This window comes from Prunus persica, chromosome G4, assembly GCF_000346465.2.
Source record: "Prunus persica cultivar Lovell chromosome G4, Prunus_persica_NCBIv2, whole genome shotgun sequence".
Classification (NCBI taxonomy): domain Eukaryota; kingdom Viridiplantae; phylum Streptophyta; class Magnoliopsida; order Rosales; family Rosaceae; genus Prunus; species Prunus persica.
Genome location: NC_034012.1, coordinates 18,317,688 through 18,331,503, shown reverse-complemented (window position 1 = coordinate 18,331,503; position 13,816 = coordinate 18,317,688). Strand labels below are relative to the sequence as shown.

General features: G+C 35.1%; 2 protein-coding genes across 2 annotated transcripts; one reads left to right on the top strand and one right to left on the bottom strand.

Moving 5' to 3' along the window:
- Window positions 3,752-6,437, top strand: LOC18780829 (scarecrow-like protein 3). Its single transcript, XM_007211341.2, has one exon. The coding sequence runs from the start codon at window positions 4,677-4,679 to the stop codon at window positions 6,099-6,101; it is 1,425 nt and encodes a 474-aa protein (XP_007211403.2). The 5' UTR covers window positions 3,752-4,676; the 3' UTR covers window positions 6,102-6,437.
- On the bottom strand, window positions 7,465-12,148 carry LOC18779449 (O-acyltransferase WSD1). Its single transcript, XM_007214036.2, has 5 exons — window positions 11,810-12,148; window positions 11,089-11,658; window positions 9,658-10,008; window positions 9,089-9,226; window positions 7,465-8,013 (listed from the first exon to the last, which is right to left on the bottom strand). The coding sequence occupies exons 1-5, from the start codon at window positions 11,993-11,995 to the stop codon at window positions 7,852-7,854; spliced, it is 1,407 nt and encodes a 468-aa protein (XP_007214098.1). The 5' UTR covers window positions 11,996-12,148; the 3' UTR covers window positions 7,465-7,851.

Below are 13,816 nucleotides of genomic sequence, written 5' to 3'. Positions count from 1 at the left end.
TCCTCCTTCCCTAGCCAAATCTGATGAAGGAAAGCAAATAGGTGCACATGCTGGTTTGAAGGGTGCTTCTCCTCCTGGCAGCTTATATGCTAATATCCCTTGCCTTGCATGTTTTTTTGCTTTGAAACTTGTTTCTTCCTTCCCATCAATCCACGTGGTCTTCCATACTTCTTCATGGCTTTATCCTTCAACCAAAAGATGGAGTTTTAGCTGCTTGCTACTTCTAATTGTATGGGTCTTCTAGGATAGGAAGTCAACCTACCAAACAAATGGGCCATCCTTATCAAATATTGGGCTATTGAGGTTAGTTTTAGTGGGCCATTTTGACTGGGCTTTTTGGTTGGGTTATTTTGGTTGGGTTATTTAGGTTATTTTTCCTTTTGTGCTCACCCATATATTTGGGCCTAAGAAATGGGTTGGGCTCCGAGGCTCCCAAGCAACCCAGAACCTCCATTTCTTGGCCCATCAATGAGCCTCATGACAACCTATTACCATCCATACCACAACCCACTCAAGCAAGTCCAGGCATTTGAGTAGCTTGGGCCCACTTTAGGCTTGTAGTGTGGTTGGGTGTGGCATAACGATTTCTCGCTTGGCATGGCATGTTGCTTGGCATGTTTTTTAATTACGATGCTTGATGGATTTGTAGAGCTACCTATTTTTATGATCTTAATCTTGATTCCTAGTATGACAAATTTATTTATTTGGCATGGCATACGGAGCGTGACTTGTGCGTGGTGGGTTTTGTATGCTCCAACTTGAGCCTTTCCTAAATAATGTATCATTTTGGGTTATGAATTCATTCGGGCCCAACCGTGGATTTTTTGGGTCTCCACAGCCATCTTTCATCTTCATAGCCAACTGGATTGAATTGTTTTCTTAAAAGCATCTTGAAGTTCTTCCAAGTCAATTCTGAGACATCATACTGTCTCTGATAGGACTTCCACCATGTGAGGGCATGGCTTGAAAGTTTCAAATTCGTAAATTTTATTTTTTGCACATTAGAATACTTATAAACTATGAAATAAGTTTCTAATGTGTCAATCCAGTTATCTAGCTTTTTTGGATCAACATCTCCTTTATATATAGGGATGTCAACCTTAAAATCAATTTTTAAGGTATCAATAGAATTTTTGTTGTCACCTGATTCAGCTTCCTTTTTTGTTGGATCAACTTGTTGCTCAAGCTTAGTGATGCGATCGCCATCACTAGATGTATCCTGTTTGTTTTCTCCAGTCATAATGTCTCTCTTGGACCTTGGCTTTCGATGTATGAGCAAAGGACCTAAAAGTTCTTCTCTAGAAGCTTTGCGTTGGTTGCAAGTTGAGACCATAAACCATCGTCACCCTCTCAGATCTGGTGCTTTGATACCACTTGATCCAAAACTTCTAGTTAATAGAACTATGAATATCTAGTTTATAGGAATAAGGGAACGAGAGGAATTTTAAGACAATTAGAGAAACAAAAGGAAGAAGCTAAGGAACTACTTTGAGTTCTGCTTGTTTAATTCATTCAACTACAATGGTTTATATACAAGCATGAATGCCTAGAATAGAAAACTTCAAATAATAAATGAATTTAAACCACAAATGTTAAATGGTTTAAATTCCTTAGGTAATTCAAACCATTAATTTTTAGATGGTTGAGAACCATTTCTTCTTGAACCATTCGAGTCGAATAGTTGATAAATTATTTAATTTAAATAATATTTACTGTTTAATTATCTTGAAAAGATCCACCTGGATCATTGGGTCCCACCTATTCATTTATTTTGATGACAATTGAAGGGTATTTTCAAGCAATTGGTGTCTTTCGCTCCAAAACTATTGCAAGTTCGGGTAGAAATACACTAATTGCTCAAAAATACCCTTCAACTACATAGAAAGAAGCGAATAGGTGGGACACAGACTTGCCACGTAAGTAAGTAATGGAAATTTTTACGGCCGAAACCAGATGGCAAAAAATTAATAATATTAGGATACATGATTGTTAAAATTAAGAGTGCAGGGACAAATATGACTTAAGGGTGAGAGTTTAGGGTATTAAATTGAAATTTAGAATTTTCTCTACACAAAATCAAAAGTATCAATTGAATTTAAAAAAAAAAAGTAAATTCCAGGATGATAAAAAATAAAATTACGTGTAAGTAACTATTGATTTGAATTAATATTAATACACGATTAGGCACCATTTGGATGGAGGGATTCCAAATTTGTAGATTTAGATAACATGATAGGGTAAAATTGTTTGTATAAACTATTACAATCCATGTATACCAGGATTTGAACAAGAAAAAAAAAAGGAAGAAAACAAATGGATTTCAAATGAGTCATTTGATATAGTCATTTTAAATTTATTTTAAATGTATTACATCTAGTTATTTCAAATACATTCAATATAACGTGATTCTTATTTTGGTAGAAAATTTATTTTTATTGTCAAATCCAATCCTCTATCCAAACGAGGCCTTAGTTCTTTGAACAAAATAAATGTGAAACTTTAGAAAAAGCAAAAGAAGCGAAGGCATGTTGTCCTTGTTCTTTAAAATATTACAACAATTAAAGGAATCACCAACCTCTAATTACCTTTTGCCTTTTACCTTTCACATATATGCTTGCTACTTTCTTCTTGGTATTTTTCAACATCTTTGATACACCAAACCTATGATATCCCATCATCTTTGTCCTTATACACAAAGTCATAAAAGCTGATGAAACGCTCTTTAACGTGCATTGTCAACATGGCACTTCATGATTGGAGTCATGTACGCGTATTTGAGTACTTGGCACAACTCAAGCACATGACATGGCATGTTTCAATTCAAATATTAAATCATGACTACTTTTACTTTTCAACATAACTAGTAAAATAAAGGACTGGTTTAAAATACCTTCGTGTATCATTGGCAAATTTTGTAAAAAAACAAAAAATTAAAAGGAAACAACGAAAAATGATGATGTTTACTTTTATTTGTAATATTTTTTCACAATACGTGTATCTTTAATAATATGCGAAAAGTTCTTGTATTAAAAGTGACCAATATATACGTACATAATCGAGAAATGTAAGGAAATAATGATATTAAGATCTTATGTACACAAGCGCAGGTCTAAAAATTTCAGCATGTTTTTTCGGAAAGCAAATATGGTTGCAGATGCTTTGGCTATCAATCTCCAATACAATGATATGGTTCTCTAATCTTCCCTTCTCTGTTTCTTAAAAAGTCATTTTTTATATTCGGAATGTAGGGATCTCAAAATTAGGAGAGAGAGAATTGAACAATCTAGAACTTCAGGTATAAAAATAAACGCTTAATCACTTGAACTACAATCCCTAACAATGTTAAGATCAAAATAAATTGCAAGTGTGTAGGAGTCATCCAGATGTGCCACCCCGGGAGTCCACAAGTAGAGAAAAACTTATCATGAACTTTTGGACTGTTGCTTAACCTCCTTGTCTCTTTGTCTTAATATAAAGGAAGGTAATACCAAGTGTATGGTCATGGCCATTTGGGAAAAAAACAAAGTGGGGTTTTGGAAGCACATTGGGAGTTTTCTTGCAATTCCCACACTTACCCCACTAGGAAACAAAACTTGGGGCCTTGTTTGTCTTTGTTAGGGCATGTTTGGATCCATGCAACCTTTGGGAATATTAACAAGTCTTTGGGCCAGCTTTGATTCCTTATCCACCTTAGGTAAAGACAAAAAACAAATAAAGTGGGGGAGGCTTTGAAGAGAGAAAGTGAGGGTGAGAGAGAAAATAAGACAGGTTTTAGAGAGAGATGATAAGGGAAATTAAGAAAACTGCAACAGAAAGCTCATCTTCTCACCAATTCCATGTTCCACTTTGGACTGCAGGACAACAAAACAATAACGACAAAAGCACTCTCCCACGCATTGTCGACAACGTTGCCATGAAGTCCTGTCCTCCAAAGCTCACAGCTTTTAATTAAGATCAATTGAGCTAACTAACTCTCTGATAAAAACAGAGGAAACCCAGAAGAAGCCCGCATCAGCTCTGTGCATAACGAGGGATTGAAGAGGATCTCCTTTGAATTCTCATGGGATTCTTCATGGGTTTTTGATCAATTACAAAACCCATTAAGGATTTGGCTCATCTTCCTTCGCTTGGTTAGTTCTGGTACTAGTTTGTTCAGCTGCTTTTGTTGGTTTTCTCTGTTCTCTTTGTAACTGCTTAGCCCAGCCCTTAGGTGACTTCTTTTGTGAATTTTATCTCACTTGATCAAAGATTTCTCAGCCAGGTTAGCTTGTCTAGCTTTTGGTTCAGAATAAATTGCTGATAATTTTCTTCGGATTCCCTCTTACGGATAAATTCGAAACCCTTTCCGATAGTTTGGTCTGTTATTTGCGTATTTATTGTGAATTTGTGATACATTCTATAAATTCTTAGCCTTTTGGGTGCTTTGATAGAAAAGTGCTCTGGTTCTAAATTACTTTTATTACCTATTGTGAATGCCTCGTTGAGAGTAAGCATTTTTCTGAAATTGTGTATTCATGCAAATATGGTTCTTGCATGAGCAGTAGAATATTTCCTTAGAAGTCTTGGACTTGTCTTAGCACTTACCAGTTCCATTGTGAAGTGATATTGATCTTTCTCTTTCTGTTGACAATCATCTAATTTTGTTCCCCAATTACCAAATCCTTCTTGTTTGTTATATGACACCAATGTTCCAAGACGAAGGGTCATCATCTGCAACTTCATCTCCTCTCCAATTCTTTTCCATGATGTCACTTTCGCCTAGTTTAGGATCACCACACCCATGGCTTAAAGAGCTAAAATCCGAGGAGCGGGGTTTGTATTTGATCCACTTGTTGCTCACTTGTGCAAATCATGTTGCCACGGGAAGCCTTGAAAATGCAAATGTTGCCCTTGAGCAAATTTCCCAACTCGCCTCTGCTGATGGTGATACCATGCAGCGGATTGCTGCATACTTCACAGAGGCTCTTGCTGATCGAATCCTCAAAGCTTGGCCTGGTCTTCACAGGGCCCTTAATTCCACTAAAATATCCTTGGTTTCTGAAGAATTTCTAGTTCGGAAAGTGTTTTTTGAGATGTTGCCATTCCTAAAGGTGGCTTTTGTGCTTGCAAACCAAGCTATTACTGAAGCCATGGAAGGGGAAAAGATGGTCCATGTAATTGATCTCAATGCAGCTGAACCTGCACAATGGATTGCTCTTCTTCAAGTTTTAAGTGCAAGGCCTGAAGGTCCACCTCATTTGAGAATTACTGGTGTTCATCAACAGAAAGAGGTGCTAGATCAAATGGCTCATAGGTTGACTGAGGAAGCAGAAAAACTGGATATCCCATTTCAGTTCTGTCCCATAGTCAGCAAATTGGAAAATCTTGATATGGAAAAACTTCGCATCAAAACTGGTGAGGCTCTAGCTATCAGCTCAGTTCTTCAGTTGCACTCCCTTTTGGCGTCTGATGATGAACTCTTGAAAAAGAAATCCCCATTAGCGTCAAAGAGTTCAAGTGGAATTCCCTTACCAAGAGTATTGCAAATGAACCAAGGCACCCTGGGTGAGTTGCTAGAGAAAGAGATGGGCAACGGGTATGGTGCGAGTCCTGACTCAACCTCGTCATCGCCACTATCTTTGACTGCTTCGATGAAGTTGGATAGCTTTCTTAATGCATTTTGGAGCTTGACACCAAAGGTCATGGTAATAGCCGAACAAGATTCTAACCATAATGGCTCCACTCTAATGGAGAGGCTATTGGAAGCTCTGTACTCATATGCTGCATTGTTTGATTGCTTGGAGTCTACAATGTCGAGAAATTCAATAGAGAGACTGAAGGTGGAGAAGATGCTCTTTGGGGAGGAAATAAAAAACATTATAGCTTGTGAGGGATGTGAGAGGAAGGAAAGACACGAAAAGCTTGAGAAGTGGATTCAAAGGCTTGATTTAGCTGGGTTTGGAAATGTACCTTTGAGCTATTATGGAATGCTGCAGGCAAAGAGGTTGTTGCAGGGCTACGGTTGCGATGGGTATAGAATGAGGGAAGAGAATGGTTGTGTGTTGATTTCCTGGCAGGATCGACCCCTATTTTCTGTCTCAGCTTGGAGGTGCAGGAAGTAGAATATGGAACATTGTTATGGATCTCATGGTGTTTGAGTTTCTCGTCTAATTACGAAGAATTTTGTTCATCTGCAAGTGAATACTGCTAGGAGTGATACAAAGGCCCTCTTCTTACCCAAAAGAAAGGAAAAGAATGCTGGCCCTCTTGTTTATGTGTTTACATTTCATTTGTTTAATCTTCTTTTTTTCATTTAAAATCTAATTGAACTAATACTGACCTTTGGTCTTTGTGTTTATATGCCTAAGTTGCTAATGGAGTTTGTTGTGTTATGATTTACTTTTTTCTCTCTTCTGTCTAATAAAAGTACTTAAGTTATTTGAAAAGTGTTTGTATAAGCTCATGTTTAGCTTCCTCGTATCGAATTATCTCTGTGTGTGTCAAAGTGGTGCCTGCAATTTCAAGTAGCGTGGTCTTAGACTGAATGCCTTTTAACATTTTATTGATACAGTTATTGTGGTTTCGGCTATATCATGTAGCATTGTTAATGTAATTGTTCTCCAGGGGAGCCTCAAAAGCAATTGGTGTGTATCCATTTGGTGCCTGCAACTTTATCAATTCTGCATAAGCAACTTTCTGGCGTTGATTTTTAAGTCATACGCAAGATGACAGTGAATTTTTTATTTTATTTTATTTTATTTTTTTGTCTCCTTTTCAAAGAACACAACCAACTCTCGAGGATGAGATTTGAATTCAAGGTTCCATTCAATTAAGTGAAGACTAAATGTCACTAGACCAAATGGTTGATTGCCACAGTTTGTGCGAACCAATTTGAATTACGCATACAGTTATGTTCTGTGGAGTAAGTTGCATTACACATATTTGTGCCGAAAACATGTAGAGCATTGGTCTCCGACTACTTAGATTATGCTTTGTTGTGGGGGAGAGAGAGAGCACATGATGTAATTACGAAGGATTGTTGGATGTAGTGCCTTATCTTTTGCTTGGTTAAAATTTAGGGAGATTCACTATTATACTCAATATAGGAGCCCAAATTATAAAAAAAACCATATATGAAATGGACTTTAGAAATACACTCAAAGCCCATTTACAACATAACAAAAGGGCTTTTAACTTCTTTTGAATTACAAAATTATTATTGATTTCTTAAAACAAACTAAATCCCAAAACCTCATTAAAAAGCTCAAAACACTTAATAGGGTATCAAAGTAATTTAATAATCAAAATTAAATTCAATAGGATCAATTGTCATTTTTTGGATTTTTTTTAGTTTGTTTATAGAAATTAAATGATGTACGATTTATATATAGTTTTAGTGTTAAGAATGGATATATGACTAAATATCTCCAAAAAGTATTGCCTCATATGGAAATTTGAAGAAAAATGTGCTACTTCAAAATATTTGGGCTCTAGCAAGCGTGGACCAATTGGAAAGAGCCTGTCGTGATTGAGAATATTTACATTACCAAATTTTACATCAACACATATGCATAATAGAAACAACCTCTCCCATATGCAGTAATAACGGCATCAATGTACAAAGATAGGAAATAAACATTGTAAAAACTTGTTAAAACCTTTTAAGAATAAACACCATATTGATTTTGCAACAAGAGCACTTGTAAAAGAAAACTTTTGAGTCGCACAAAGTGCGTGTGATAAATAAATAAAATAATAATAATTTGTTACGCATGAGAAGCGCGTGTGAAAACGCTAGTTATTATAATTTTATCTGATTATTTTCATCCATATTTTGTAACTGTCTGAACAAGTGACTTTTTCTTTGGTTTTCTACGCTGCCTTTGCAGGAGGAATTTGGTAAGAGGCTTTGAGTATTACCCCAAAGGCATTTTGCATGGATGCCTTCAATTTGTGGGAATCTATGAAGCCTTTTTCAGCTCCGAATGCAACCCTCAGCTTTCCCATATAACTAAGGGCCGTTATAGTAAGACACTGCATGGATAAAACACCATCAAATAAAACATCATCTCATCATATATATATTAATGGGAAAAAAAAGCTACATAATTTTAATATTTATAATCAGAACCTCCTTTAAAAAAAAAAAAAAAAAGGCAATGAGCGTAAATTAATGAAATTGAAACTCAAGGGTCCACAATAAGAATGACTCCGAATATCTAGGGGTAGTTTGAATTGGCCTATCTCAAAATTGCAATATTAAACATATATATAATCTATCAAAAGAAGAAAATAAAAATAAAAAGAGGCTTGTGAATTGTAAAGGGGTGAGCATTTGAACCAGCCTAGGTTCAAAAACCAAACCAGACCGCTTTGGATCAATTCTAGTCCCGGTTCTTGTTTTCAAAAAATCGGTATAAACCGAATCAGACTGGTTATGTCAAGTTTACTTATTCATTTATATCCAAAATTATTAGTAAGCCTAATCAATATTTAAATAACATTAATAACTCCAAGTAATATCTATATATTTTAGTTCAATTAATACCCAAATGTCTTAGCTCCAATTTATACCCATATAATTAACTACTTTAGCCCAATTTCTTTTTCTTTTCAGTGAACCATATCCGTTTTTGTTGCACTTCCGTCTTTCTCCCTTTTCCACCTTTTTTTTTTTTCCTCTTTCTATTTCTCTTCCTATTTATCTCTTCACCTTTTTCTCCCTTATTTTATCCATTGTACATATTTTTCTATACATCCTATTTCTCTCTTCTTCACATTTTTGTATTTTTGTCTTTTCAAACCAAAAATTGGGCCGAACTGAATCGAAACCACATAGGTCTGGTTTAATTAGGTTCTTCTACATTTTCTATAAAAAAAAATTGAACCAAATCAGACCATGTGTAAGTTTTGATTTAGGTTCAATTCGACCAAAAAATCAGACTATACCTACCCCTAATGTCTTTTCATATCATTCTAATTTTATTTGGTGGTGGATGCTCATATCTAAGGTATTAAATATATTTGTTTTCCACAAATAAATTATAAGAACTAAAGTAACTGCATAATTATATTTCGAAAAATAAAAAGTAACTGCATAATTAAGTACCTGAGGTGGACCAACCACCATATAGTAGAAGCCACAAATGGGCTGATTGGCCAAAGCCATTTGTTCAACTGGCCCAATCATATTTGAGATTGTCATGCTCGAGTTCTTGAGTGTGCCATGGATGTATCTAGCTGCTCCCTGCAAACTCAACACCTTATAAAACACTCTAAAGTTTCTTTTCTTTTCTTTTTATTTTTCAAAAGGAATATTCTGAAGTTCTAAGAGAGACTAATAGATTTTTGGTATATTAACGGGCCACGGAGATTCAAATTTAGGATCTCTTCCACGTTACAATGATAGTTTATTAAAAGCTAGTTTGTTAATAAGTACATTTAAAGTGTTTTGAACGGATTACGCAAACTTGACTTATGAGGTCTTCATGCAGAAATTATATTTCCTACAAAACATTCTATATTATACTTACATTTTAGCATGAAATGAGATTTGAGCAACGTAACATATTAGATATCTAACACTAATACTTATAAATAAATAAATAAAGGAAATTGAGAAGATGGTAATTAGGACATGGAAAAGAGCATGTATATAATAAATTGTTCATTACGTACCTCAGGGCCTCTAAATTTCTTTAAAACGTCCAACAGCCAGCTAGTGAGGTAGCCAGCGGCAGAACTTCTCTTTTTCTTGATTATTTTTTGTGCTTCCCAAACAAAGTCGAGTGGGTTTGAGATTTCAGTCGACTTGGGCACTGACACGTGTAAGAAGCCAAATTGGTTTCCCCATGACATCTCATCATGATTGGGTTCGATCATCTCCTTGATTGGCATGTAACCCTCGATGTTTCTGGTGTTGAGTAGCACCAATGCCGTACAACGTTCATTGCTTGATTTTTGGGTAACCTCTTGCATGTATATTCTGGTGCCCAAGAAGATGATTCCGGAAATCACATCATTTGTCGTCTGCAATTGTTCATGCCAATTTCATTCAAATAATATAAATCACTATCAACACGTCTACAAAACAACCAAAGCACAAAAGGGGAACAAATGTAGACTAAAATTGAACAAACAGACAGTCCACATCACTAAAATTAAGCATGATTTTAACACTAATATAACACATAAGCCGAATGAGCATTAGATCATGTAACTTATGAACTTTTATTTATTTGTATTACTAGTATTGTATTGCGTATTTGTGTATTTCCCGGTAGCTGCCTACTACATTGACAAATCAATGTCAACATTAACTATTAGTACATAGTTTTTGTCAAAATTAGAAAATGGAAAAGGAAAAACTCACGCACACGGTACGACGGGGACTTGAACTCACCAAAGGCTTGGGCACTTCTCGAAGTTTTATGATCTGAAGGTACTCTCCAAAATTTAATGAATGCACCAACATTTTTTGCAGTGCCAACTCTCCAAAATTTAATGAATGCACCAACTTTTCTGACTTTATACTGCAGCAATTTATTTGTCTGTCTTTAACATTTTATGTTTACTACTTTATTTTTTTGGGTACTTTTAACATTACTACCACTGGAACAACATTATCTAATGCTTTGCCGCTAATTAGGTTGGAAACATCTTGAGATATTTAGTCAAATATTCATTCTTAGCACTAAAATTATAAATAAATTCTACATTATTTAATTTTTATAAACAAACCCTAAAAAAACTTAAAAAAGAAAGCTAGTCCTATTGAATTTAATTTTGATTTTTAAATTACTTTGATGCCCTATTGAGTATTTTGAGTTTTTTTACGAGGTTTTGGGGTTGAGTTTGTTTTAAGAAATCAATAGCAGTTTTGTAATTTAAAAGAAGTAAAAAGCCTTTTTGTTGTGTTGTAAACGAGCTTTGGGTGTGTTTCTAAAGTCCATTTCATATAGGGTTATTTTATAATTTGGGTTCTTATATTGAGTATAATAGTGAATCTCCCAAACAACTTTTGTCGAATTACTTTTTTGTCGTAGATATGTTAATGTTCAATAAAAACAGAAATCATTAAAAGAAAAGAAAAACGGTACATAATCTTACCACTCCAAGTTTGTTCTTGATCAGTTTGATTTCATCAATGGAGAACGTCAAGGTTGATAGTGTTATTGGCCGAAACTCAACTCCATCTTCCCCAGACCTAATCGGAGTTCGATCATCTTCTACGAAATTGCTCTTCAAAATGCTCCAACTGAAATCCGATACAGTTTGGAAAACTGAAGAGAAAAACTGAGACACAATTTTAGTCTTGTGAGTGGTTTGTGGTCCTGAGCTCTTCAGGGAAGGAAATGTTAGAGGAACAGAAGGGTTTTGAGCACTTTGCAGACAAGAAAGAAGAGCACCCATTAGAGAGTAGCCATCACCTAGGGCATGGTGAAGCTTGAAAATCAGGGTACCAGCTGCGTGGCTTGTTGGGTACTTGAGAATGTGAATTTCCCATAATGGCCTGTTTTGTGGGAATTTTTCTGCTGCTATATTTGATATGTAGTCATCAAAATACTCATCATAGGATTCTGGTGACATTTTAGAAGGGAAAATGGGGACATGAACATGGTCTTCAAGCTTCACTTCAACCCTCTTCCATTGTTTCTTTTGATCTACATTGTCACTTACCTGTTTAATAATTTCAGATAATTGATATCAAATCTTTAGTCTTTCTTTGTTTTTTTCGCAGTAAGCTGGCGGTTTTCACACTCTCATATTATCTGATTGCCAGTATTCGAGTAAATCAAATGTTAACGAGTAAAAAGAAGAGAAGACAAACCATGATAGAAGAGAAGCGAGGGTTGATGGGGAGGAAGACATCTTGAAGCAAAGAGAGAGCTTGGGAATCATTGATTGGAAGCTCAAATTCCAAAACAGCAAGAATTGCAACAGACAAGATAGAACTGTTGAAGTATTGACCAGTGGGGCTCACTGGCTCTACTTCTCCTTCCTCCCTAAACTCCATTATGCTTCACTTTGCCTCCAATGGACTTTGATTTCTCCAGTTACCTTTCACCAAACCAGAGAGTCGATATTAATAATCTGAGTATTTGCAGATTCTAATTAATGTGTGCAAAAGCTAGTAGGAAAGTCGACACTCATTTATTATTGAATAGAGCTCATCACACAACACTTTATACAAGAGCCATGGTAGAGAGACTACATTATTTAATTACGAGTTTTAATATGAAACTCACATAAATATCGATTTTTTTATGTTTTAGACAAAGTATAGGAAATAAGAAATTAAATTAATCCCAATATAAAGATAAAAAGAATAATTCCAACACACATTCGCAATAAATAAACATGTCATGAAAACTATCGAACTCCGTCGGTTCACAATCACCACATCACACAACATGTGATGGGTAAATGTGAGAGGAAACAACATGAATCCTGACAAAGGATAATTGCTCCTTACACAACATGTGATACATAAATGCTAGAGAGGCAAGTGCATTGTGCAATGCCAAAGTTTTTCTTTTTATTTTATTTTTGAATTCAGAACCTTATGGGGTCGTTTGGCGCGGCGGACTGTCATGGACTGGACTAAATCCTGGGATTGTCTCGGATTAGATCGGATTGGCCTAAGCTGGATTAAGTACTGACCTATGTTTGGTGCTGCGTTGGACTAAGAAACTGGATTGTAAAAATAGTGAAGACCTATGTTTGGTGTTGTGTCGGACTAAAAAATAATTATTTTAATTTTTAAAATTAATAATTTTTAAATAATTAATGTAATTTTTTTTGTTATTATAATTACCAAATTGACATGTACATTTCTTTCCTCCAAACCAAAGGCTTTTTATTTGTTGTTAAAATTATAAATTCCACCGATTTTATGCATGATTTAATCTTTATTTGTATGCAAACATAAAGAATTTAATTAATTGAATCTTTACCATGTGATATTATGTTATTATACCAAAATATGTTGGCTGAGGATAAAATAGATGACTCAGAAAACTGTGACAAAAATATAGGCAAACATTCTTTATATCTTGCATTTAACTTGGTAAACTAGAATTAGGATTTAAACAAGAGTTGCATCCGAAACTCTATGACTAAGACATTTATGAAAACTACATATTAGAGCATAGTATTACCAAATCAATCCTCGGCAAAATTTGGTGATAAAAAATAAACAGGGAGCTTCGCTTTCTCATTAAAAGGGCAAAAGTTTCCAAAGTCCTCTAGAGATAAATATAAAATGGAAAATCATATCTCTCTGAACTTGGAAAAGTAAAACTAAAAACACCAAATGAACATAGTAGAAAGATGACGCATCTTCCCAACTAATAGATATGTAAGTCTACAACAATCCAAGAAACCAATAATGATCAACAATTGAATTTTTCTCATACAAGCAATCTCACAACTAAACTAGCACCACAATTTCAAGCAAATTTTGTCATTGGTTCATTGCTGGGTATAGGTAGCATAATCACGTTTTCCAAATTTCACCTTTGCCTACAAGTATACTTACACATAACACTGGACAATTGAAATTGCTAAAACAAGAATAGTAAGCTACAGGTTTTCTGTTTCCTTGGCCACCTTCAAATGAAGCTCTAAATTCCCAGAACATGAACCTCATTCTTCTCACAAGGCATCACGATAGGCAATCCATCAAGTAATGGCATCAGCAACAGAAGATATCCCTAATTCCATGCTAGTTATCTTATAGTGCTGAAAATTACGAGAGCCGATGATCACTAACTAGACAAAATCAGAACAAAACTAATTGCCGTTAGAACAGTGGTCAAGAGTGTACCTTTTGTAT

Bases quoted from the DNA above. Each gene is read 5' to 3' on its own strand.
- LOC18779449 (XM_007214036.2), bottom strand. From the start codon at position 11,995: ATGGAGTTTAGGGAGGAAGGAGAAGTAGAGCCAGTGAGCCCCACTGGT. The intron at 10,009-11,088 runs GTAAGATTATGT...GAACAATTGCAG, and splicing joins TCAAGAACAAACTTGGAGTG to ACGACAAATGATGTGATTTC. The intron at 8,014-9,088 runs GTACTTAATTAT...TTATCCATGCAG, and splicing joins TGGTGGTTGGTCCACCTCAG to TGTCTTACTATAACGGCCCT.
- LOC18780829 (XM_007211341.2), top strand. From the start codon at position 4,677: ATGACACCAATGTTCCAAGACGAAGGGTCATCATCTGCAACTTCATCT.